The 27,056-nt window shown below is 28.9% G+C and overlaps 1 protein-coding gene and 7 non-coding genes across 8 annotated transcripts in view; 2 read left to right on the top strand and 6 right to left on the bottom strand.

Moving 5' to 3' along the window:
- The first annotated feature begins 226 nt into the window (after positions 1 to 226).
- Positions 227 to 27,056, top strand: part of LOC116770802 (dopamine D2-like receptor) — an 81,411-nt gene continuing 54,581 nt past the window's right edge. The window contains exon 1 of the mRNA XM_061521049.1: positions 227 to 789. Coding sequence (XP_061377033.1) covers positions 271 to 789 — 519 coding nt within the window. The 5' untranslated portion in view covers positions 227 to 270. The remainder of the gene's footprint in view (positions 790 to 27,056) is intronic.
- On the bottom strand, positions 3,151 to 3,222 carry Trnap-agg (transfer RNA proline (anticodon AGG)). The gene has a single exon. It is a non-coding gene; the product is annotated as a tRNA-Pro (tRNA).
- Positions 10,425 to 10,496, bottom strand: Trnap-agg (transfer RNA proline (anticodon AGG)). The gene has a single exon. It is a non-coding gene; the product is annotated as a tRNA-Pro (tRNA).
- Positions 11,915 to 11,986, bottom strand: Trnap-ugg (transfer RNA proline (anticodon UGG)). The gene has a single exon. It is a non-coding gene; the product is annotated as a tRNA-Pro (tRNA).
- On the bottom strand, positions 12,817 to 12,888 carry Trnap-ugg (transfer RNA proline (anticodon UGG)). Its single transcript has one exon. It is a non-coding gene; the product is annotated as a tRNA-Pro (tRNA).
- Positions 13,618 to 13,689, bottom strand: Trnap-agg (transfer RNA proline (anticodon AGG)). Its single transcript has one exon. It is a non-coding gene; the product is annotated as a tRNA-Pro (tRNA).
- On the top strand, positions 18,831 to 18,902 carry Trnap-agg (transfer RNA proline (anticodon AGG)). Its single transcript has one exon. It is a non-coding gene; the product is annotated as a tRNA-Pro (tRNA).
- Positions 24,044 to 24,115, bottom strand: Trnap-agg (transfer RNA proline (anticodon AGG)). The gene has a single exon. It is a non-coding gene; the product is annotated as a tRNA-Pro (tRNA).

Genomic DNA, 27,056 nt, shown 5'->3' with positions numbered 1-27,056 from the left:
TAATCTATTGAAGAAGTTACTACTAGAATATAATTTCATTTAATGATAACTTTAGTATTCAAAATATGAATAATCATTTTCATGAAAAAAAGAGAGATGTTCTAGTTTAAGAATTAAGTATTTATTTAAAATCTTTTTTCTTTTGTTCTAGGTGACGACTCGAGAATGCTCAATAAAGTATCGTGTAAACCTGAATGAATTCTCAAACGTTGGAAGATGTCTAACCTTTGTCTTTACGAAAGCAATGTAACGTAGTACAAAGTTTTAACGATGGTAGATATAAGAAAAGTACCATACTACTACAATGCACGTAGTCAAACATATCTTTATCCTTCCAAACGACCCCCAGACAGTCAGGAAGCGAAGATATTCACTTCAAAAGGAACATTAAATACTAGTTATATAAAAAATGAAACCAAAGAAACTGGTGATTTGTTAATGTTAGTTGATGATTTTAGTGATTATTTCTATGGGAATGCAAGCCATGACTTTTTTAGTGTACACAACCAGACGTTAGACATACTGAACGATGTGTATACAAACTGTACATTTAATGGTACCTTCAACATATCCTGTTTCAGCAGAGACGATGTTACTCCGGAATATAACTTTTGGGCGTTGTTGCTGTTAATATTTCCCTTTTTTACTCTGTTCGGCAATGTACTAGTGATCATGAGTGTGGTGAGAGAGAGGACATTGCAAACTGTGACGAATTACTTTATAGTGAGTTTAGCGGTCGCCGATTTACTTGTTGCTGTCGTCGTAATGCCATTCGGAGTTTATTATTTGGTAAGTATTACTACTAGTTTCCCTGTATTTTATTTTCAACTATGATAGTTTTTTAATATAAATATTTATAATATAATTACACAGAACCAAAATGAAATTCAAAGGTTTTTATAATGTAACATTTATCGTCTGTCAAACGTAGAGGGTTAAACTCGGAAAATATTTACAAAAAACGGAACCAATGTTTCGGAAGCTGTGGATAAAAACGTAAATGTTAATGTATTGTATAAAGATAATAAACCCGCAGCCGAACTGGTAATAATTTATGACCTTTAATAATTTATAACCGTTAATACTCCAACAAGTCACAAAAATATAGACTATTATAATGATTCATTTTTATGCTTTAAGCCGAATATATGAAAATAAATACAGTTTTATTCTATTTTAAATAACAGAAACAAGTTGGATGTTTTCTATGGATACATATGAATTTAATATATTTTCTACTTTCACATCTGTTTGTCATTCGTACTCACAGAGAGTGTATTTACGATGGGACAAGAAATGTCCTAATTAAAGACAACGGATGTAGCAGAATTGCAAATTCATGAAAAAATTGTATCAATAAAAAAATGTTTGCGTCCCTTTACCACGCGTGGTGCGTTTTATACTTCACGATACAAGGGAAGGCAGTAAAATTTTAATAGACGCATGAATTCTCGACGCCATAAAATATTTGTAATAAAATTGTATTTGCTGAAAAGATACATCATCCCCTTCGTTTTTAGGTTTTTTCGGTTCACGTGCTACGTGTTTTTATTGCGGTCAGGAATTTAGAGGAAATTAGGTCTCGATACTGTGGACTTGGCAGTTTATTATATCATTTCATTTAATGTCAAATTTATAAATAAATGAGATTATATGAAATAAATAAGTATATTATATTATTCGTTATGGAAAATTCTCTTTTAAATAGGAAATACTAAAGCTGGCTTTATAATATTATTTTTCTAATATTTTGAACAGATAACAAACTATCAGTATTGTTTTATCCGTACGGATGCTGTAAGTCCCAGAACTTCCCGAACTATATCAATCGTATTCAATCTTTCTTCATCAATCGTAAGTTGAGAATTTGTACAAAATATTTTATTTATCTCTCTCAAATGGAATCCATGAAAATAGAATTCCTTTTGTGAGTCATCTCTTGTATTTTGATCAAATATAAAATATTTTCTCGTTTGTATATTTGGTATCACGATTTTTTTATTATTTAAATGTATTTGAACGTAAAGTCTGTGAGAGATACTTTAAACATCATGAATTTAGGTTAAAGACGAGGCGTGGCGTTAAAAAATGTATATTAATAAAACTTTTCAAAATTATATCCGTATGTGAAAATGTATAAAAATTATAAAAATATTTTAAACTTTAATAAGGATAAATAAAATAAAATTTTATGTCACAGTACTGCTATTTTCACACTCCTACTTTATATCAGGTTATTAGCACTGCTAAGAAAACTTACAAGTAACTTTCTGTTCAGTTTACTTGTAGCATTTTATTGCTTCACTAATGTTATATTACGGTACCGATATAAGAGCAGTATGATTCTGAAACTAAAATATTCTAAGTTTCATGGTTACTTCATCTATAAAAAGTAGAACTCTATTTAACTTTAAGGACTGTATCTGAACAGAATTGTCAACTCTATTATAATAAACACTAGATTTATTATTTTACACTTTTGATTTTGCTTCGACTATATGGAAGTCTACGCTAGGCAATATGAAAGTCTCCTTCAGTTAGTCTTATTTATTTAAGTATTTTGAACGATCAGATTATACCCGGCTGTGATGCGTGTAGATTGGCAACGTGTTGCTAAAATGTGACTGGTACAAGCTATTGCGAACAAAGATGATAGAAGAAAATATTAATAACATAGATGTATGAGCTTTTCACAATGTTTTCATGACCCAAAAAAGTACAAAAAAATGTTTATACCTTTGGTGTCATTATTACTAATGTTATGGAAAGGATACAATGGGCTGGTGTATACTAAAATATAGAAGTCCCTAAATAATATTAAATAAAAAAAATATATTTATTACTTTATAACATTATTGATATCTAATTTAATTACTATGTTATTATTCTAAAGAATCCTTAAGCTTTCAAAAGTAAAGAACACATACTTAGTATATTATTGAAAACAACAAGTCTATTTTGTTTAAGAGATGACATGTTTTGTTGGTTATAAATTTTCCTTCCGGAAGTAATGTTCTGTGACATTGCTACGCTTCAATGGCCGGCTTTTCAATTATCTTATGCTTGAAACTATAGAATAAAATAAATGTATATAAATATATAATTTCTATTTTTAACTTCCTTATTCAATCGAAATATTAAAAAAATTTAGGGCTCGTCCGGGATTTGAACCCGGGACCTCTCGCACCCTAAGCGAAAATCATACCCCTAGACCAACGAGCCGATATTTAATACAATTCCTTTACTGATGTATTTCTATATAAAGTTTATATTTTAATATAAATATTGTTTGACACATTTCTTCTTTTTTAAATGACACTCAGAAATTGTAAAATATCTCATACGTTTGATATTTTTCTATTCTTGCATCTCAATATCTATGAAGAGAAATAGCAAAATATGTAGTATAGAAATTTTGTTTATTATAAAACACGATCCTATCAGCTGTAAACAAGTCATTTTTTAGGGTTCCTTACGTTAAAACCTAACGTCACTTTGTTATCCATCCGTCCGTCGGTATGACTGTTTATCTAGGTAACTCATAGGATAAAATTCCATCGATATACTTAGGTTTACAGCTTCATGAAGAAAAAATACCGTTTATGCTACAAAGGACATATAAATTTCAATATTCTGAAGAAAATTCGAATGTAGAGTGTTTTCCGTTGACTAAGAGAAAAATATGGTAATTAATACCATCCTCTACTACAAATGTAGGAAGGATCCCATAACTAGGTACAGATACCCTTGGATGGGTGAGCCCGACTCACACTTGTCCAGTATTTTTATGTATATATTATTTAAATAAAATGCTTACTTTGGAAACTATTATTGTTCGATATGTTTTTTTTCCTCAGTTCTTTTTAAATTTTAAAAACATAAAAGATCAATAAAACGTAAGCTTTTTAATTCTCTTAATTTAATACAATTTACGATGAAGACATCAAATACCGTAACTACATATTAGTAATCTCAATTTTATTAAATCATACGTCGGAATTATGTAGTTTATTAAAATAATAAAATACGCCTAGTATAATCCGAAAAATATTAGTTTTATTTAAACGAATTCTCGCGATAGTCTTAGATCTCATTTATTTAATGATTCCATTTTACTAACTTCCAATAGGAAGAATATGAAAAAGCCTCATTATATTACATTACATTTGGTAAACCTTAACTAAATATCGAATAAAATGAACTGCACATCTTAATAAACGTACATTAGATAACTGAAGTGACAGAATCATTATTTTGTAATCAATCAAGCAAGTATATTAAAATTAATGAGTAAATACAATTAAATGTATTGTTAAGCTCAAATACTGTCGTACATCGTATATCATAATTCATAATTCTGTGACAAGAAGTCATTAATTGATTATATTTCATTAAATATTACGTTGAACACATTCATTTCATTCTTATAGTATTTAAACTATATTTTCTAGTCTGTTCTGAACTATATTCATAACCATAGACGTGTTTTCCGAATTATAGTTATAGGTAAAATTCAAAATTGTATTTTCTATAAAATTATAATGACATATTTATGTTGTTTGAATTTAGAATTTCGTTATTATAAACAAAACATTGCAGAGTAAATCCCAATTTATTCAACATTTTTGGAACTGAATCGCTGAAAACAAAATTGAATTTAAAAGTTCGAACCCTAGTCAAATAAACAAAGCGGGGACGTCTAATGAACTGATAAAGTAGAGCACTAAATAAAGAATTTTAGTGAATTGAATGTACTGAAACAACTCCTTTGTTACAATCCTTTGTAAGCACTGTAGGGTTAATTTGTAACTAAGATTTTGCAAACTTCAACCTTGCAACATCACTTCTGTGTGCAAATAAATTGTGTAGTAATAAGTAAACCTATCCTAACGAAACAAAACCTATTGGAAATGACGTTAGTAAATAAATTTTTATTAAAGAACTTTCAATCATCGTAGAAAAACAAGAAAATGTATAGTTTTTTAGTTTATTATTAAATTATTTAGATTTACGTTCAGACGGTTTTCTCTAAATTGATAAAATCGTTTAGATTGAAATCAATACTTCTACGAGAGCACTTCTTAGACAAATAAAAAAAAGGTATTTGAAATATGCGCTATTGATAATAAAATTAAATAAAAACGATTATACACTCTTTAATGAAACTATAAAAACTACCACAAATGTTTATGGATTAGTCCCATGTACAGATAGTCACCATCTCTATAGGGCAGATATCAATTTACTCTTATATTTTTATATATTATTTTGTATCTGTTATTTCACTGGTTTATAAATAAATAACTTAATAATAAAAAAAACAACAAGTCATAAAAGTATCGTGCATTTTCATTTGATACACTGTATGAATCCTTAATAAAATCATTATTTATTTTAAGTGAAAAGTATAAAGAGGTTGTATGTCACGTAATTTAAGTACGTATATTAAATACATAAGAGATTTTTATTAGAATATAACGATTAATATTGAGAGGATAACAATGTTACGGAGATATTTTTTTTACTTTTTGATTAACAAAATGTATGTGAAATGAATGAAATCTCAACTATTTTAATTTGTTTGTTTATTCGTTCTATTCGCTTGGAGGGATGAGTGCGATTATTGAAGTTCCCCCAGTTGTTATATCAAATACAACAAAATTGGAGCTCAGCTTTTATTATTTACATTCTTTGAAGTGCAAATAATTCTTTATTAAAAACCTGGCGCTGTTAGATGAATAAAGAGATTTTTAGTATGTTGTTTATTTTCTAGGAGACGAATATTTAGTGGTTTGTCATGCAACACTAGTGCGATTCCCATAACGTCGCTCGTCTTTCCCATATCACTAAAAGTCAAATCAGTTAATTGTTGCATAAGTAATGCTATTCTGGTATTCTGGTAGTTTGCACGTCATCACGTGCTTAACAAACAAGATTCATAAATGTCGCTTATGTTCGCTTTGTAAACTTAATATTATATTAAAATAATAATGTTACTACTGAGCTAAAGTAAATATTGAAAAATTCTGAACATTGAAAAATCAGCACATTGTCCTAAAGAACTTCTAAATAAAAAGAAAAAACAAGAAAGTCAGTTTTTTTTTTATTTTATTTACGTTTTATTTTTGATCCTGGTGAATTGTTAAATAGAAATTAAAAAAAAAATTGTATACGACCATACTTCGTCTTCCTATGTGGGATAATTTTACTTTGTACGAAGTATAATTCTGCCTTTTAAACTTTTTATTCTGCCTTCTAAACTATGGTCTCCTGTCACCATTTGTCAACTTTGAATTTTCTTTGGACTTGTCAACTCGAAGTTAAAATGGAACGTTTGGTTATTAACTAATTGGCCGTATTAAGGCTGGCCACTATGGAGCGAACATGTATAATATAATATATTATCTACATAATTCATAATATGAAAATTGTGTAAACTGTATACCACACCACGACGGTTGCCATCTATAGAGAAGTACTACGTTCAGCAGTGGACAACCGGGAAACGAATCCTTTGTATTTTACTGGTCCATAAATAAACGGTGGCATTAGTTATACTGTGAAGGCCTGCAACAACTGATAACAGTATAAAACAAAGTGTTTTTTCTTGTTAATCAACGTCACACAATTTTAAAATCACGGCTTGAATAATTTATGAAATATCTTTTTAACATCTGCTGTCAGCATGAAAGTAATTATAAAAATATATATTTGAGAATCCGATACAATTTCTAACACAATAAACTTAATAAGGCAGTCTCATAAATTTTGTATATTTTTTATTGGAACCCGACCGATGGTTTGGGTAGAATAATAAAATATAAGGTTTTTGGGTCTAAGTAACGATTTAAAATTTTTTCCATTCGACCAAGCGAAACGGGCCTTTGATTTGGATTCTCGATGTATTTAATTTATATTTTTGTATATAATTTAATTGCTTTTTCACAGTATTCAAAAAGATATAATAAAGGCGTTTATCAACGCATCCATATCAATTAACTATTTTTATACTAGTAGACACAACAGCGTATCCACTTGATGAGGTTCCTTAGGGATCCTATGATAGGATAGGACCTGTGTCCTGGAAAAGTTAATAAATCTATGGAAGTTTTACTGTTTGCAGAATTCTTTCAGAAATTTGGAAATGAATGAGAAAAACCGGATTCGGATCGGATGAAAGAGACTTCAGGCTTCCGTTACCCTTCCTTATTGAAGGGATTGCAGCTTTAATAGCCATTTTACGCCTATCTTCAGTGTACTTCAAGATTACTAGAATTGTGATAGTACTCCGCTTGAGATAGTTTTATTACAGAGACAAATCCATTTACTACAGTAGTAATGAAAGCTAATCCAGATATACTTATATAATCCTTCTCAATAAAAATAGTTTCCAAGACTACTTTATTTATCATCCCAAGGCTCTGCTAAGACAGTACATTGTGTTACAACCTTTAAAAAGACAACGTAGAATTTCTTACTGTAATTCTAGTCATATTTTATAATAGTCTCGAAGAAATACTTTAGAAGAAAAAAGATAGTAAGAAAATTTATAATTTTGGCAAAATGTCCTGATTTAGAAAAGATATTGAATATTTTAAAATCACAAAGTTTCGTTTAATATGCTGCAAAAATAATAAAAATGTATTATGAAAGTATTATAAATATTCAGATTAAACTATTGAATACGACAAAATTCTTGCCAAAAGTTTACATACGCCAGATTAAATCGTTTGATTCAGAAGATAAAAGAAGGTGTTGCTAGGTACATATGTATAACAAATAAGAATTGGCATTTTACTGCCTTTGATCTACAAGATTGCCCAAATTCAACAGCCTTACAAAAAAAAAGATTTGCAAAGGAGTCTCGCATTTAATGAATAATAACTGAATTTCTTTTCTGTACTCTTTAAATATTCCTCGATTAATGCTGATAAGTGAGGCATTTTATTATTGGGTTAAATAATTTTTTACAAACTATTCTATAATTAGTTTAAAGAAAAAAATATTTTTTATAAATATACTATACTAATTTTGGGTATCTTATTTTTTGTATGAGAAATATACTCGTATCATGGACTGTTATTAAGTTTGAAAATCCCAACTGATCAGTCAGATTACATACCAATATTGATACTATAGGATCTCATCATCATAAAGAAGTAGAATAAGCAAAATTCGGTATTACCTCTCTTGATTTGGCTGTAAAGAGGATGTGTTAGCAAAAACTAGCTATCAAATGAGTTGTATAAAAAAATTGTGCCAATAAGGCTTGATTTATTAAATTATTGTGTTTATGATATGCACGTAGTGTCTAAGTATTTTCCTATTATTTCCTTTATTGCCCTACATAATATTATAAAAATAAATTCGCCTCATTCCACACACCTGTATTACGGAGAGTAATGTAAAATAAGTTTAGGCTTAAAAAAATATTTATAGAATTAATAAGTATTATATTATATAAAATTTATTAATAGAATAAAGTTATTCATCAATATTTATTTAGAAATATTATCCTTTTTAAATTGGATTACAGATTGAAGAAGTTAAGATCTGAAAAAAAAATACAATAAGGCAAGAAAATCTCTTAAAAAATACTTAGTCGACATTTAATCATACAATTCCAAATGTATCCTTCAAATCTCGATTTGATTTGGTAATCATTTTAACAAAATCAAACAGGAAAAGGTTCTTACTTCAATCTTAAATCTTACTCAGCTTGAGACAGCGATCCGTATTTTTGGTGTTCGGTGGACTATGGTTCTGTGTATATATTTTTCAGTCTTTTATACAAAATAAAAATTACTTTTTCTTTTCTGCCATAACTATTTCTATTGATGCAAAGGCTTTTATGATTCCGATACGTATGTTTTAACCATTTGAACCGGTTTTTAATAATAACATAAAAGTTCGTTTTTTAAACTCCATTGTTATATGTTTAGATTTCTTTGCTGTAATACATAATAATGTATCACATAAAAGAATAAACATAAATATTATATTAAACATATTATTATATGAAAGCTTTATTAATAACATATACAATAAAAAACTCTTCAGTTTATTGTATCTAAACATAACAATATTTTTATCAATCTATATTTTTCGTTAAAGCAAGTAATAAAAAGAAGCGAGTACTTGTTAGCAATATCTGAAATGTATCAGATTAAATGAAGTATTCATTGTATGAGTAACGAAGATACAAAGACGCGAGCAAGTTGCCATCACCATATAAACGACCACCGGTTCGCTATAACTGGGTCAAAGTACAGTAACATCACGCAAAAAATAAAACTAACGATCTCTCTTAAGCTGCTTTTGATTTATGACACTTGAGACTTCGTAAGTAAAGTCACATACGTGGGATCATGCAAAACGACAAAACTTTTGTTTTGCTACATTTGGACAGTAATATTAAATGCTATTTAAATGACGGGAAACTAATTTCAAGAAGTAGCCATTGCTACTATTGTTACGGCAGGCAGATGTAAAATACAAATAAATAATTAGTATTTAATAAGTTTGTTAATTTCATTAATAATAACACGTCTTTGATAACCGTTGGAAGCTTTAAATAAAATATAAAAACCAATGATTATTTGCGCTCTACATACATAAACCTTATTAAACGGTTGCACATAAACACAATCTATGTTCGGTATTAAAGAAATATGTAATATACTCATATATTTTTTAAAAAAGATAAAGATACAAAATAAAAATAAACAAAAGATAACATTTTAATTATTAGGTTTTATAATAACTTATCATTACGCGAGTTCGCGATATTGTAACGAAATTTTAATAACCAGCTCATTGACATTGAAAGAACCCAAACAGGTTCTTTATGACATGACCTTAAAGTGATGATGAGAAAATTTTTTTTATGAGTTACTTGTATGTAAAAGGTTAAAAAGTTTAAGCAAAATAACACAACGATCAAATTGTTTGTTTTCATATACATATTTATTTTATTCATTAATTTAAAATTTATTAACTTAAAATTACTTTTCTCCGACGCTGATAAAGTCGGCTTTATATTGTTCACTTAATAAATTATAACTCAAAATTTTGGTGAAACTGGATTAAATACTCAGTTATTTTTACATTGTTATAAACAGTTACTTCTGTTATGTTTAATATAAGTTAATATATATTTAATCGTTTGTCTTTCGAAACATTTCCCTAAATATTTAAATTAACTTTAATAAATTCACCACAAAAATTTAATGACATCCTACCCTGATTGTGTCAACACTCAACGCATATATTGCAAATAAGTAAAAAAAAAAATCCAAAAACATCAGTGAATAACAAAATATTGAATTTGTCTTTATCAAAGAGTTAGCTAGATTTCCGTTTTTCCTACTACTTATGAAATCGTGATAATTGAGAGATAATTTGAATAAAATTAAAAGAAAATTGGGCTCGTCCGGGATTTGAACCCGGGACCTCTCGCACCCTAAGCGAAAATCATACCCCTAGACCAACGAGCCGATAGTACATAGATGTTTATTTTTCTTTATGCGCCAGACGTTGGAACCAAATAATACCTTTCTCTTTATATTAGTATACTTACATATGTTATATGGTTATCTGGTTTTGGGCAATAAGTTTACCATCTCGGAAAGCAAAAGTTATTAAACAGCCTGAATAAAAATATTCAAACTGGTTATAAGCATTTATATCTATCGTGAGGGTGAATGGAGGTTTGTTGCTCTATCAAGCAAAAAGTGTAAAACGAATTTCGATGAAACTTAAAAGTTATTTAACTTAGATACGAGAAAAAGACATGGGCTATAATTTATCACGGAAACTTGAATACTCCAGCGAATTCAAGGCATAACAATTGTTTAATTTATGAAGATACGCGACACAGAATATAGATGTCGCTGTCGGTCGACTACCACATCTATTGTTTTAATAAACATCTATACAATAATTCATATTCATAATAAATTTGTATGGCAAAGCTGCTTTGGAACTTTTATATAGAGCCTGTATAAATAACACAATTTAAACATTTAATTTCTCTTCTCTCCTAATAAATATTAATACTCCATTTAAAACATTATTAAAGCGAGACGATTCTAAATAATGTTCCACAACAAGCATTCTTACAAAATAAACAAGGTCGGTTAAAATGAACTCTAAATTTTATTCAACTTTTATTCAAATTTTCGCAACTGAATCTGGTCGCAGCGGGATTGAATTTAAAACTTCAAATCTAAAACAAATAAACAAAGCATGACGTCTTTTGAATAAATGAGGTATTACGTGAAGAACTCGAGGAAAGTAGCTACATGATATCAGAATAATAAAATTGTAGGTAGTCATGGAAATGAAATAAGAAACTTATTTGTTTCATAAATTTAAACATACACCTGGCATTGTTTATTGAGCTGGACTATTTTATATACTGTTAATAACAACTACAGTGTACGCTTAATTAATTATCATAATCACATCACTGTGAAACGTGCAGCATTTTTGGTTTAAGGTCATCAAAGACTCTTTCAGTACAACTTAAGAATAGGATGTATTATACTGTATAACGAATAAACATCGGCTTGCGTTTACATATTTGACTTTCAATTATATATGAGATATATTGTTTCGCAAAATCTATTTCACACTCAAGTAACTGACTAAATAACAATCATAAAACTTGGATTTAGAAATGTCGTATTTATTAGAAGCTAAGTAGATAAGACTCATTTATTTGGATACGTTTTACTTGTTTTTAAAATTTTGTTATCACTCTTATGTAGTAATTTAGTTTATAATATGTTTACGTATCAAAATACAACATGATTCATTTTGTTTAACAATAATATAATTATTGGAGAAAAGTATATAACAATTATCAATAAAAATAGTTTTAATTCAAGATAATTGAAGAATATAAAAGTTCGGGCTCGTCCGGGATTTGAACCCGGGACCTCTCGCACCCAAAGCGAGAATCATACCCCTAGACCAACGAGCCGACAGATGAATGAGTAAAAATAAAACTTTTTTCTTAAATCTTTAAAATCAGAGTACAAAAATTGATGTTTGGTTGTTCTTAGACTTCCTCAAAAACTATTTTAATTTATTAATAATATTAAAGATATAGACTCAAAAAAAACTTCTTTTTTTACTCGCATGATTAAAATTCATTTCTTGAAAAATTAGCTACAACCTAGAATTGCATTAAAACACGTTTTGGTTACATCTTTGCCAGTGAGAGAAGAATTCTCGATCTAAAAATGCAAACGCTAGGGAAAAGTGTTTTCCGGAAATATTTAAAACTGTTCCTTAAACTTACTTTTAACAAAATTATTAAGTAGAGTTCAGCTTACATTAGTTACTTGTCATTACTTATGTTCCAATTGTCTGTATTAATTAAAATAATAGCTTAATTTAAAAGAAAGAAAAAAACACTAATAATAGATAGACCTCTTAATTCTATAGGCTATGTGTTTTGACCCACTTTATTTAATAACTTGCAAGAAAAGGCGATTGCTCATAACAACTTTCCAACATCTCATTTTACGACTCTTGTTGTCACAAAACATTAACAATATTAAAAAACTTTTTTGTTATCCTTTTAAATATAACACTACTTCAAATAAAAACGACGCCTTACTTATTTATTGGTCTATAATAAATTTTCTTTGTATTATAGCTCGGAGTTAATGAACTGTTCTGTCTCAGCCTTCTATTATATTTAAAGGATGTACAGAAAGTAAAAACTAAACATGTACTGCATCACCATGTTATTTATTCTCGTCGTATGAGAGGTAGAGTCGTTACATAATATTGTATAAAAAGTTTGGGCTCGTCCGGGATTTGAACCCGGGACCTCTCGCACCCAAAGCGAGAATCATACCCCTAGACCAACGAGCCGTTACATTATTATACTTATTTATCTTTCTATAGGAAACAAATTGTTTTATACCTTTCACTTTATGTTAATACTATCATGCATAAGCAGATTTACTTTTGGCTTTTATAACTGAATGTACATTTACGTACGCCATTACTGTTTCACTAGTTATAAAGCATCCCTAGAGAACGAGGTTGTATTGATGAAATATCTTAAAATAACTAGCCTAACTCTGCTCTATGTACCCAGTACCACTACTTTGTTGTAGAAAAAGAACACAGAAATCCTTTGCGTTACAAGTAAATATTTTGAGACTGCTATCGTGTATGTGAAATAATGTAGGCTTAGTTATAGTTAAAAAGTTTCATATAATGTAAAACAAACAAACAAACAGTATACTCATCTGAATTGTCTGAGTTTTTCTGAGCCTCTAGTTGGCCATAACCATCAACTAAATAAATTACTTTTATTAAAATTAAACATAAATAAAAATAAAAATATTTTTATATTTATTTTATTTATTAAAATTAAACCCTCTATTTTTTCAATATAGCAATACATTTTATTAAGTTTATTTACATAGTACAAATTAATTGTGTACAAATTATAACATACATTGATATAGAATTAATTAAATACAAATATCAAGGCAATAAAAAAACACACAGGCTATGTGATAATTACATATAACTACAAAAGATAAGCTAATTATTTAGTAATTACTAGTTACATCGTAATTTTAAAAAATTGGGCTCGTCCGGGATTTGAACCCGGGACCTCTCGCACCCTAAGCGAAAATCATACCCCTAGACCAACGAGCCGATGCGTGGTAACTTTAATCAGAGTTAAACAAATTAAATTTAGGTTTTTTACTTCAGATTCAACAAGTTAAACATGTAACGTGTTACCTTATCACGCATATAAACCTTCAAAGTAGTAACTCCGTGAAGTGATGGAGACTGTAGAGACAGTTTTTATTGAGAGTCGAGCTCAGAGTGAAATGAATGAAATATATTAGAACAATACACGTAGTAGGTGACCTTCGTTGCAGTATTTTTATTTAAAATAAGCTGGTAAAGTGCAGCGGGTTCTTCGGTGTTGACATATGGATCTAAATCATCGGAGTTTTCACCCAAATGCATACAAAAAAAAAAAATTCAAATCGGTCCAGCCGTCTAGGAGTACAGTGACATATATCGACAAGACAGTAGAATTATATTTATGTATATATATATAATTTCACGCACACACAAGCGCACACGCACAACGGACAGTCTTGCTAGTTATTATTGTGATTCGTGATTAATTAATATTTAAGTTTTATATTTATACTTCTACTGTAACTGTGTAATCCTGTCGTTTTAGTTCCGTCTAGTTAATTTTTACAATGTCATTATTAGAAGCACTGTTGGATTACCGAAATAAATAAATAAAAAAATTCAACAATCTCTTCAATAATATCTTTTCATTATTCTAACAAACATCCGTTGATAATATATTATTATCTTTATCATAAATATAATTTTATTACTTAAGACTGTTTAAAGTATAAATATTAATTGAAACATTCTTTTTATCTATGGCTGTTTCGCGATTTTATAGACTTCAATGTACAATATAAAATTGTAGTATTTGTACGTCATAGAAATAAAAATTATGAACGTGCTAGATCTACTTAATAAACTAATCTTTTGAATCTGAAGTATTGTATTCTTCTTGCTGAGATCTTTCATAAAACGTTTGGAAGAAAATGAAAAAGTTTTGATTGTTAATTGATAGTTTGTCTCAATTTTCTTGAAGTAGTTTTGTCAACCTTACAATATTTAAATACTCAGGCTACATAAGCAAAATAAATCAATTATAAAGGTCATAAGTCATTTTTAGACTAAATTTTTGAATAAAAGTCGCAAGTCCTGTTCTTTCCTATTATTAAAAACCTATGAAATAAAGTTATCGGAAGCTCTCAATAGCCTCCGTTTCAACGGAACTTAATTTATATGCCATTAACACCATAATAAAATTATTGTTAGGGACAGAATAAATAACTAACTACGGACGCTTTATCATAATTCACTTTAAAATATTTCAGATAATCTATAAAGTGTTGTTTATTTAAAAGAATAAGAAAATGTAATGAGAAAGTTGATATTGTTTCTAAAACACTATAACTATTATAAGATTTATAAATTAAAAGAAAAACCTTGGACATCATATTATAATATACAATCAATACTTGTCGTGATTTTAAGAAACAAAACCGGATTTTAAAAGTAAATATATTCTGTGTTACCTTTTGATCCAGCTATTTATATTGATATAATATTGCTATCAGTTCTATTTTGTCACAAAACCTCAGCTGTGTCATTGGTGGTAGCTTAAATCTATATGACATTCCAAAAAACCAATTAATCTTGCAGTTTTCAGGACAAATACACCGCGCTGGTGTTTAAATTTGGACATTATAGTGGAGAGTTAAGGTTGTATTTGGGTTGTACTGGTCGATGGTATATGAGTGGGATGTATGCTGGGACAGTGTGGCAATACGTGATGTCCGCTCGGTCGACCGCGGAATCTATTGTGGTGACGTCAAATTACGCTGATGTTTTCGAAATGACGCTGTTTGTTATGATCGATGGATTGGAATTCCGATATTCCGCATTAAAGTAAAACCTAATTACCCACCACAGCACGATTTTCTGCCAAATCATCGAATCAAGTCTTCTAAACTAGTTATAACTTGCGAGTCCGCCCGCATGATCTTCGGAATTAAGTTCCGAAAAAAATATATATTAATTGTGTTAAAGCATAAGACACTATTAACTGACCGTCAGCTATATATATAGTCTTTGTAAAATTACTTCTTTCTACATATAACTGTGATAACCTAATAAATAACAGCCTATATCTTAATGTGTTGTGTTAATTAGATTATTATAAGTTTTATCAAAATCCGTTTAGTATTTTTGTGTGAAACAACAAAATACCTCTATGCATTATATATTCTGTCAATCACATTTATGTTTGTTAATTTAACATAATAAAGTCTCTTTTAAATGTATTTCATGTCCTGACTTCGCCTAACATTAAAAAAGATGAGTCTGAGAATAAAAATAGGTTAATATAAAAATACTTGGCACTCAACTTTGACAATATTTTTTTATCCAAACTAACCGCTCAATATACAAATGAGACTCAAACAAGAAAAATATATAATAATGAATATAAATAGTATGTAAATTTTAACTTAAAAAAATAATTTCAGTGATTGATGTCCTCAGCTAAAACTAGCATGTAATATTGTTATGAGTTATTAGTGAAATAATAATAATTTAGGTGACCTGATAAAACATTATTTAACGAACACTATTAAATTGATATATAAAATAGAAAAAAACATAAATTATTTATATCAATTCTTTTAAGCAGCAATTTCCCAACTCTTTAGTTCATATTTCTGCTTATTATAATAAGGCAAGATTCACTATCTATTTGGACAGTGGTTGTAAGTTGTTAGCTTTTATTCCGTTGTTCCAAAATCTTTAACATTAGTTTATAAGAATTGTTAATATATATTAATTGTCAATACATTGTGTCTGTGTTCTGTCGTACTTGTTATGTGCGTGTATAAAGTCTATGCAATCAGTTCATTTCGCGACTAATTAAAAACGAACCTTATATAAAATATAATTAATGAGAGCGCTCATAAAACCATGATCTCAATTTAAATTAATTATTATTAAGTAACAAAGTATAATAAGGTTATTAAAGTATTATAAAATAACAAGCTACGGAAAATCAGCATCATGATTGTGGACCGATAATGCTTTCTATAAAAATGCATTTTAGTCGGCAATTACGGTGAATTAAAAAAATAATCTGCGTGTCGTAAAAGACAGTGGTTTGGAATTTATTTAGCAAGTCCTACTCAAAGCTAGACTTAGAAATGTTTTAAATTTGTAATAAATATTAATAATAAAATATATAATTTTAAAAATTTTGATTAAAGAGACGTATCAATAGTGATGCCAGCTCAGTTAATTGTAAATAAACTATAGAAAAAATATGAGAGTCAAAATGGTTGAGATCAGTAATCGAAGCCTAATTGAACTCTCCTATGTCTGTATTTACCTATTTTATTGTTTAAAAACAAAAACTAAGATATCTTAGCGATTTATTTTGTTCGTACAAGGAAATGTGTATGAAAAAGTTATATAAGGATTTCTGAGGAGATATTAAATGCTCCTTCCCCAAAAGTTGAGGGTGCTACTCACATAATGCATGTTCGGCTGCGTCTTCCCTTTCCGGGGTTTAGTAAACAGGAATGGTTCTTAGTAAAAATGGGTCATGACCCAAAACAACAAGAGAAGTACCTTCAGGGCATCATGGAGAATAAAATTTGAATTAACTATAGTACATACTGTAGTTGGATATTATAATATTTATTTATTTTTGAAATGTTGACATCCCTTAGAGAAATTTCATCCAAGAAAGAGTTGTCAGGTGATAATACGGATTGAGAAAAGTTTTCATCGAAGGAATCTATTTTAAATTCCATGATTTAAAAAACAATAACTAAAGAGTGTAAATGTATTTTTTCTAATACTTACAAGCAATGCCTAATGGACTTCTAAAAATTATCCCATACAGCTGACAGCATTTTAGCCAAGGTTTTGCCTACGATAGAAATATTTTTAAATAGGCGATTTCTTTTCATCGACAATCGGATCTTGTATACAAATCAGATTTTATTAATAATTATAATCACTAAGCATTTCATTTGTTTTTTGGCTCACAGTGAGTTATATCCTTTTCTTGAAAACGGAAAATCTAAAGAAAGTTTAAGTCCATTTAATTAAATATGAAAACAATTGAAAACTTCTCGAAAATAACAAATAATAACAAATAATATCAACACTTTTGTTTGAATATTGAGTGTATGACACCACAATACGTTTTTTTTTCTAAGGCCTTATTATTGAAACAAAAAAATCTACTCCTCCGCAAAATATTTAATAGTTTTAAAGTGTCTTAACAGGAACCTTCATACATATAATATACAAATTAATTATCGTACATGGATTTTGCTATCAGTTTTTATATTTGAGATTTTTTACATTTTTAATAAATGTATATTTTCAAATTAAAGTGGGTAAAGGCATATTGAAAATGTCTGAAAGTGCTCTTGTAAACCTTTTACGGTATAACTTCTTAGATGCAAAATAGCACATGAGGTATTTTTTAATAAAATATAGAGCAGTACGATAATAATTTTATTCATTTGATTTTTGGTCACAACAGTTTGGATTGATATAAGGGCTTTGTCTGAATATATTATGCTTTTGTTCTACGTTTTCAACTAGTAACTGAAACAAACATGTTTTCATTCATATCTTTATACAGTAATAATTTTGAATTAAAAGTATTAACTATTAATCGTGATTACTAATTAAATATTAATTATTTTGATGAAAACTTTCATTGGATTATCCAATAAATGTGTACATTATAATTAAATTAAATTTTTAATGTGACACTTGTTTTTGTTCATTAAGTAAAATTAATTAAAATGACCAGAATTTATATCAATGAGGCTAATGTAATCATTTCACTTACCGTAATATGAAAGTAGCTCAGCTGTTTAGCAACAAACCTTTCAGTTAATATGAATAATATTTTACAAAAGAAATTCCTCGTTTATTGATTCTCTTACATCTGGATACGTGGAAATTTACAATAAATAACAACTACGACCTACGATAAATTTATTTCTCTTCAAAAGAAGAATCGATATCGATTTTTGGTCATCACATTAACGAGTTCGTTCGTTGTCAGCTTGATGTGGCCAAGATCTCAAACGTGTCAGAGTGAAAGGTTTTAAAATGTGAAAGTATGTGTCAATGACTATTTTAGAATCCAATGTATAATTTTGTATTGACGCATAAATATTTTTATTCTCTCAACCGGCTCGTTGGTCTAGGGGTATGATTTTCGCTTAGGGTGCGAGAGGTCCCGGGTTCAAATCCCGGACGAGCCCAATTTTTTCTTAAATTTTCATATAAATTTAATTCTGCGGATAAATTTTAATTACGCGTTTGGATTTGATATTATACTATTATATATAAAAAATATTTTTTTAATGTTACAGAGCATTCGTTTTATTAGAGAGAACTCCTTTAAGGAAGTCCCTGTCACTGTCATTTTATTACTATTTTTATTTAAATCAAAACTATCAATCGAGTCAGCCTTCCCTGCTGACAGTAGGCCGTCCCCAGGCTGCATAAACTATCTCTAATATCCGAATATTGCATTTTCCATAGCAACCTGAATATTCTTGAATTTATGGAGAAACCCTGCGGTAAATATCCATGCTTCATCTCCGTAGGTAACTTGTAGATATAGTTCACGAATATTACTGGTCGATGGTCCTTCAATATTTTTGACATTTTTTATTTAAAAATACACCTTTATTCAATACCTTCAATATAATGCCATTGCGTAGGATAAAATTGCTACGATAACTTAAAAACAGCGCAGAACACTTATTTTTTTATTTTTTTAGATCGTACTTAGATAATTTTCTCACAAAAATCTTAAAACCGGAAAAATATCAAAGATATCGATGGATTGAAAACAACGTGTAACTTAAATATTTTGTCAGAATATGAATCTAAACTTGTTTTATAATATTAATTATATATTTTTTTAAGGTTTTTTCATGTCCTATTTACAAATTTCGAGTTAATAAATGTTATTAAATATATCGCGAAAAAAACTAATGTGGACCTAAATGCAGAATATTCACTTATTTCAAATTAGGTGAATGTATCATTGATAATTATTTTGATAGGAATTCTATAAAGTTAAGAACCATTCATAAAAAAAAAAGTGTCGGTTTAGTTTTCTTAAGATATGGCTTACTAAATTGCGGTTACTTGTGAATTTTTACTTTCGATATTTTCAGCATCTACAATTAGATCGATGATTGTAATCTAATTAAAAATTCGTCTATTCATCATAAGTTCCTAATTTTCTTAATGGTTATCTGACACCAGCGGGTTCTTCCGCGTTGTTTCTCTTTAAAAGTTTTTCATGATAACAAAACATGCCTTACCACGCGGTGCTTATAAAAATCGTTGTTTCTTTTTTTAAACTTTATTGTAATATCACAATTATTATTATTCCGTTTAAAACGCTTCAAATGTCTAAGAAAAAAAACCTTAAAAAATATACCTTCTCTATTATTTACCTCTTTTATTTTATTAAGATAAATTTTAATTGCCATTGAAAGAAATGAAAGTATGTAATACATACTTGTTCTTTGTACATACATGCTATGTATGAACAAATTAAATAGTATCACTAACAAACTAATTTTATAAGGACCATCATGTAAAACAATAACGGGAATATTTAAAAACATGTTCTATTTAAACGCCTAACGATCGGCATACGAGAAAAAAATATTAGGTAACCATTAAGCAGTGTGATTGTCCTACGTGATTACAATTTTTATAGTCAGTTTTGTAAACTTACCATAAAAATGTGCTGCCATTTTTTTTTTTTGGTTGGTAATAAAGTGAAAAGAAATAAAATATAATTGAAATACAATTTCTTAGGTCACTAGCTTTTTTTTAAATAACAGTAACATTTACTTGAAAGCATGAAATGTGAACACGGTAATAAAATATATGTAAAGGGGGTTATTACGAATAGTACCGTTTAAACTTAAGATTAGATGAAATCAAAGAGGTCTCATATTGCAAAAATATCGATTTATGAGCAAAGGATATTCAAATATTTTACATGCCCTGTGATTATAAAATTCCCTTTTAGAGAGATAAATCATAATAGAGACGGACAAAAGATTTGAACAAATTAAAAATGCCCTACCTATAATAAAGATAATGCCAATAAAAGAAGAGATATATGATCGGAGATAAAAGTTCAGAGTGACGTGAGTTGCGAGGTCTAAAAGTAACAAATTGAAGATAAATGACAGATTTATTGTAACATTGAATAGTTTGAAGACCCAAAAGACATGTCTGAATGTAGAACCTTTACAGTGTGAGCCTTGAGAGGAATGCAAGAATTATGAGAGTGAACGAAAAGTAGCAAAATCTATGTAAGTCACGAATTTCAATATTAAAATAAGTCAAGAGTATTGCTTATTTTAAAATGTATGTACCATTTTAAAAATGAAAATTTTACAGTTTTGAAAGCGTCACTTGCTCTACCTTCTGGACAATTTGAAAATATTACGCCATAAAATGTTTGTCAAAATGACATATAAATATTCTAGAGCCTTTATAGTTATTGGAATGTCAACGTAGTCTTTTGTTATTAAAAGTCATATAACAATATACTGTAAGTACAATTAATTTAAACTCTTAAAAAATGTTAGCTATCAAGCGACTCGTTGGTCTAGGGGTATGATTTTCGCTTAGGGTGCGCGAGCCCCAAATGGTTACTTTTTAAAAAAATCACTTATTAATTAATGTACCTACAAAGGATAGGACCTATAAGAAGAACGTTTAAAAGGCAGTTTTTGCTGAAAAAGTATTTTATTGACAACTTTAATATTGATGTGATGGAATTAACATAGACCACATAATTTGGATGTTACAGTTTTTACTAACGATCCCTCACTCAGAAGTTCGTTACAGACACTTTTTAGAAGACTGTTTACCTATAAAGAATTAGGATAAAACAATATCTTTAAAAGTTAAAACGTAATACCAAAACATCTTCTTCCAGTATTACTTCACCCGTTCCATTAATTATCGGAATATAGCGAAAGAGTCACCATTAGTATTAACTAATGAGTCAAGCAAACAATTTCGCAACTAGTTTAGTAGATTTCGCAACTTGTGTTAGGATCCAAAATGGCCACCAAGTTCCTGTTCAAATCAATTTTACGCAACATGTTACCAAAGTTATAATGGTACACTTATGGTGTCAAAAGTTTTCGATTTCAAATAGTTTACAAGTGTCACGCATTTAGGCATTATGGCTGCTATGAACTGATAAGCGGTCTCTTAATCGCTAGATGTTTGCTAACGTTGCTATAAACTGTCGCGATTGATGTCCTCGTAGTGGTTTTGTTGGGTTTAATTGTTGAAGTCCTTTTGCATGTAACGTGATTCTATTTTGAATTTACTTTGCGCTGAAATTCCAAGTCAGCTGGGCAAACACTCTGAGAGAGAGCGTGTAGTAACTACTGTAAACGTTCGTATTTCTATGAGTACCGCTCTGTTCATAAAGATGAAAAAATACAAAAAAATTAATCACACCTAAACCTATTCGTTAACAAAGTTTACCGTGAAATAATGACAATATTCCAAAATATACCGTAACACTAATCACGAAGTGAACCCGTAATTACTTTTCGTTTCGTATTTCTGGAACCGTGCCAATACAAATGTGGGCTTACAAACACTGAAGAGGGTTACTTATACAAGTAACATTCAATACGACTAACACTATTTGGAATGGATTTTCTCACAAATGTATGACATTTTCCAAAAATATTATATTTCAACCGCACATTTAGTGCATATAATGAACATGACCTACTTCCAAAGTATTTCAAGAAATACAAGGCTTATGTTATGCAAATAGTGTAAAATTTTATTGTGTATTTTATGTATGAATGGAGTTCACATAACTTTAACTATTAATGATTGTCTGTCATGTTTGTATTTTTATAATAATAAGGTAAATAAAAAAAAATATAATATTTTAATAAAACTTGATCTCTCTTACCTTAGTATTAACTATATAACATTAACTCTCATTGAATATATGAAAACATTCTGTTTGTTTTCCTTATCTTTGTATCTCACGAATGATAAATCGAGTTATTTATGTATCGTGAGTCATCAAAGCAATTTTTCTTCGACTTTTGTTGTTGCTAAGTTAAAATAACGTTCAGTTGACAAATTACATCCTCGGACCTTAGCGCCTGATTATGAAAAATTACTATCGTGGAAAATATATTCATTAACGACTACTGAACTTTATTTTTAACAGACTGTAAAAGTAAGATTGTCAGTGAATATAAGAATAATAGTGATTTATTGGGTATGAATGATTACTAGTCTGAATAATTGGCTCGAAGCGATGCTTAATTGTTGAAAAACGCCTCTTTTTGTGAAGAAAAAAGTGCTTTTTCATCACAACAACGCAGCGCTTCATACTTCTGCCTTCGGAAAGGCCAAATTTGATAAATTGGGCTGCAAGCTTCTGCCCCATCCGCTCTTTTCACCAGATTTGTATTGTTGCAACTTCTTGTTTCCGAATGTGAAAAAGTCTATCCCAGGGATGACATTTGAGTTCAATGACAAGGTTACAAACTCCTCTAAACATATTTTGCGTATGGTTTAAAGAAGATAGAATATGGTTCGAACAATTTTGTAGAGCTGGAAGGAGATCACATAAAAATATAAAACAATTTTTTTTGTAAGCTAGAACCGATCGGTTCATTAGTATTGCATTCGGTAATTACAGATATTCGCCAAAATCCAATATTATTATTGTAATTATGCGTTTTCATAACTTCAAAAATTATTGAAATAGTTATATACATACATAAATAGCAATGCGAAATAATCCATATTTTAACGAATAACTCATTAGGCTCACAGTTACTTTAGAAGAAAGGCAGTCAATTATCTCTGTAAAATCATTCGTAACACCCACTTTATTTAGTAGGTGATTCATATGTGACCCTTGTTAATTATACGAACCCATACTAGGTTGCTAAAACCTTTGAGATATAAATTACCTCCAACCTTTTATTACATTTCCGACAGCAGTAAGGTTGGATTTACCGTCCTATTCTATTTACTTAGGCTCCTGGCGGTCTTTAAATTACTTTGTTTCATATATCATATTTTAAGGAAATAATTTTGTGAATATTTTAATATGGCGGCTGATGAAATGTGTTACGAGATATGCGAAACTTCTTAATATATTGTATGTCTGCCATTATTTCTTGTATTCAATGACATACACGTGGTGAAAACACAAAATTTTAACATTTGAAAGTTCTTTCACTTACAATATTTATAATAGTAAGAAAAAAAACATTAAACAATATGAAAATCTGTAATTTACTTGATATATGAAAAGAAATATTTTTTCTGTCACTGATATATTTATTTAAGAAAAAATTTCGGGCTCGTCCGGGATTTGAACCCGGGACCTCTCGCACCCTAAGCGAAAATCATACCCCTAGACCAACGAGCCGCCTGTCTATAGTGATAAAAACATTTATCAAATCTTAAAATTGGTTTGTGTTAAACCATAGTTTTTGGTGAAAGGTGACCTAATACTAGAACTGGTTATTGTGTTTGAGACGCCTTTCTTCTTATTGATATTGGTCGTATGAGAAACAAAACCTCAAATGTGTTTGTAGGTACATAGATTTAAATATAATAAAATAAGTTTTGGTTAAAATTTAAAAGACAAACAACCTAAATCGATTTTCTGTGAAAAACGGATGCAAAAATATTTGTTTTATTTCGTATACAGCGTAATGAATACTAAAACTTAGGTACACTAAATCATTTCAAACACAAGTTATATTGGTTTTTAAACTCTTCGTATCTTTATCTTCGTTATCCATAAAATTTATTATACCATAAATTTTATTATCTGTTAAAACATGTCTGTTTCGCTACTCGTGCTGTTCTTATCATATATCTTTATTACAGTACAAGTTAAATGCTGAACGTCTAGCATCAGAATCAAATGCTTTCAAATGATTTTAAACGTTTAAAATCATTTTTCGACTCAAAATATGTGCTATTTTATGCTCAAGCCACGGTTTACCCACAGAATCCTTTATAAGGCTTTATTTTATTTGACTAATGACTTATAGAACATTTAGTTTGGTAAATTTAAAAAAAAAACATGAATTATGTTCCAATAAAATCGTATCATTCTCAAGATTACATAAAATTTATTAGTGCCTGCTAAATAAATAAAATTGAGCACTTGAGAAAACAGTAAATTTTAACAGCTAATAATATATAAATACCTAATATAACGGTTTGTTATTCTTCTTCAATAATTCTTTATAGTTTGTACAGTTGTTCTAATGACATGATGATGGCAATTGGAACATTGTTTGCCGTGACGCTGGTGTTTAGCAACAGACACGGCTTATACAGTTGTGAAACCTTAACTCATTGGTCTACTTATTATTATTAATATTATCTTATTAAATTAAATAACAGAACCAGATTAAAGAGGTTTACGATAGAAATTAATTAACCGAATCGTGTTTTTGTTCACTGACATTTTTGGGACCACAGGAAATTTCAATGCTAACAGGGATGTAACAAACTTACTCCAAGATAATTAAGATACTACAGAAATGTACAAAAATGAAAGTATTTTATTTTAATAAGATTTTACTGAAGTACTTGGACTTCTTAATATGAATAAAACTGAATAAAGTTAGTGATGAAATAATATATTGATTCATTTAAATGAAACTAATATTTTTCGAATAAACTCCACGTGATTTATTTTTATAAAAAACTACATACTCCCGACGTTTCGGTTACTTTTCCGCAACCGTGAACAACGTGAGAAGGTGGGAGGATGTAGTTTTTTACAAAAATAAATCACCAGTAGTTTATCAGAAAAATATTAGTTTCATTTAAATTAATAAAACTCGCGAAAATCTTACATCTTAATATATTGATTCGTTAGCGAGAATAGAGGTTATTATAAATATTTTTTGATAATTAATCAAATATGAATTCCACGTTCTAAAACATGAAAGAAAAAAGACTGATAGCATGCATCCGATAAATTAATGCTAGAAATATGTTGAAAGTCTAGGAATGAGATGTTTGTTTCATGTGAAAAATCTTCTGCGGAAAAGTGGTAAAATTATATTATATATTCTGCCATTTTTTTTTTTGTTCTTGACTGCCTCATTTCGTTATAGTTTATTAGATTTAATATTTTAAATAACAATGAAGTAAATTTAACTTGATTTCCCCATTGTTCGTTTTTGAAATCAGCGCTGTTTCCGAATTACGGCTGAAAGGCTAGTGTTATTGGCAACACTTCGTTATCCATTGTGACTCATAATAACACCACATGATGGACAGATTGACATCAAACGACCGTATTTATTGTTCCTTAATGATGTCAATTGTCTAGTAGCATTATAATAAGAGGCCGTTTACTTAAAAGTTAAATAAAATGAGTGTAACAATACGAAAATTGTAGCAAAATTTGGAAATTAATGCTATTTTCATAAAAAAAATTGTCAATAATTATAAAATATTTTTCTTTATATTTTACAAGTATAAAAGTTTTTTTTTGTATAAAATATTTAAATATAAAGCCTCCCAGAAGATGAAATTTAAAAAGTTCCAATATTTAGAGAAGAAAATATTAAAACTTTGCACGGAAGAGCACTTTAAAGATGCCAAAACGAGTTTGACCTAGTTTTATTTTGATAGAAATAATATTATAACTTTGAATATCTATCTTTCCTACAGAGGCTCGAAGTGAAAGTTGTTCATTTAAAGAGTGGCCGGAATATTATATTGCAATTGCAAGTTTTAAAACTAACACTGACTTTACAAACAGCTTAAATATAATACCTACCGTCTCACTTAGCCTTTACTCGGAGTTACATATTACAAGAGTTACAAATACTGTATATTTGAATTTCATTACTCTTTTTATTTAAGGAGTTTCTGGTTTGATACTGGATATTATAACTTCTGAATTAGATTTTTGTGTTATTTTGTTGTCATTGTGATAACTTTCCTATTTGCTTAAGAAATGAATGTAATGAAGAATACGTAAATCTTTTACTAACACATAATATTTTAAATATATAATCTTTATCTATGTTTGACAAAACTAGGAGGCAGTACAGACAGCAAAACATAATCCACGATTTGACATAATATTTTTTTGAACTAAATTCAAAATTGAAGATAAGTGGCAGAATTAGAGCCATCAAGACACTTCCTTCATTTCTAATGGCGTTGAGAATAGAGTGCCTTAATGTTCGTAAACGATGTCTTAGAATATGTCTTCGGTTAAGTTACAAGCTGACGACGGATAGAAGTAATTTACGTATCCATTGCTTGGCGAGTTACGTCATGTTGAAAGAAAAGTAATGTAAAGATTGCATACTAATTAAAAAAATGTT

This window comes from Danaus plexippus, chromosome 7 (genome assembly GCF_018135715.1).
Source record: "Danaus plexippus chromosome 7, MEX_DaPlex, whole genome shotgun sequence".
Taxonomy (NCBI): domain Eukaryota; kingdom Metazoa; phylum Arthropoda; class Insecta; order Lepidoptera; family Nymphalidae; genus Danaus; species Danaus plexippus.
Note: the sequence above shows the minus strand (reverse complement) of the source record. Positions and strands in the feature narration are given on the sequence as shown.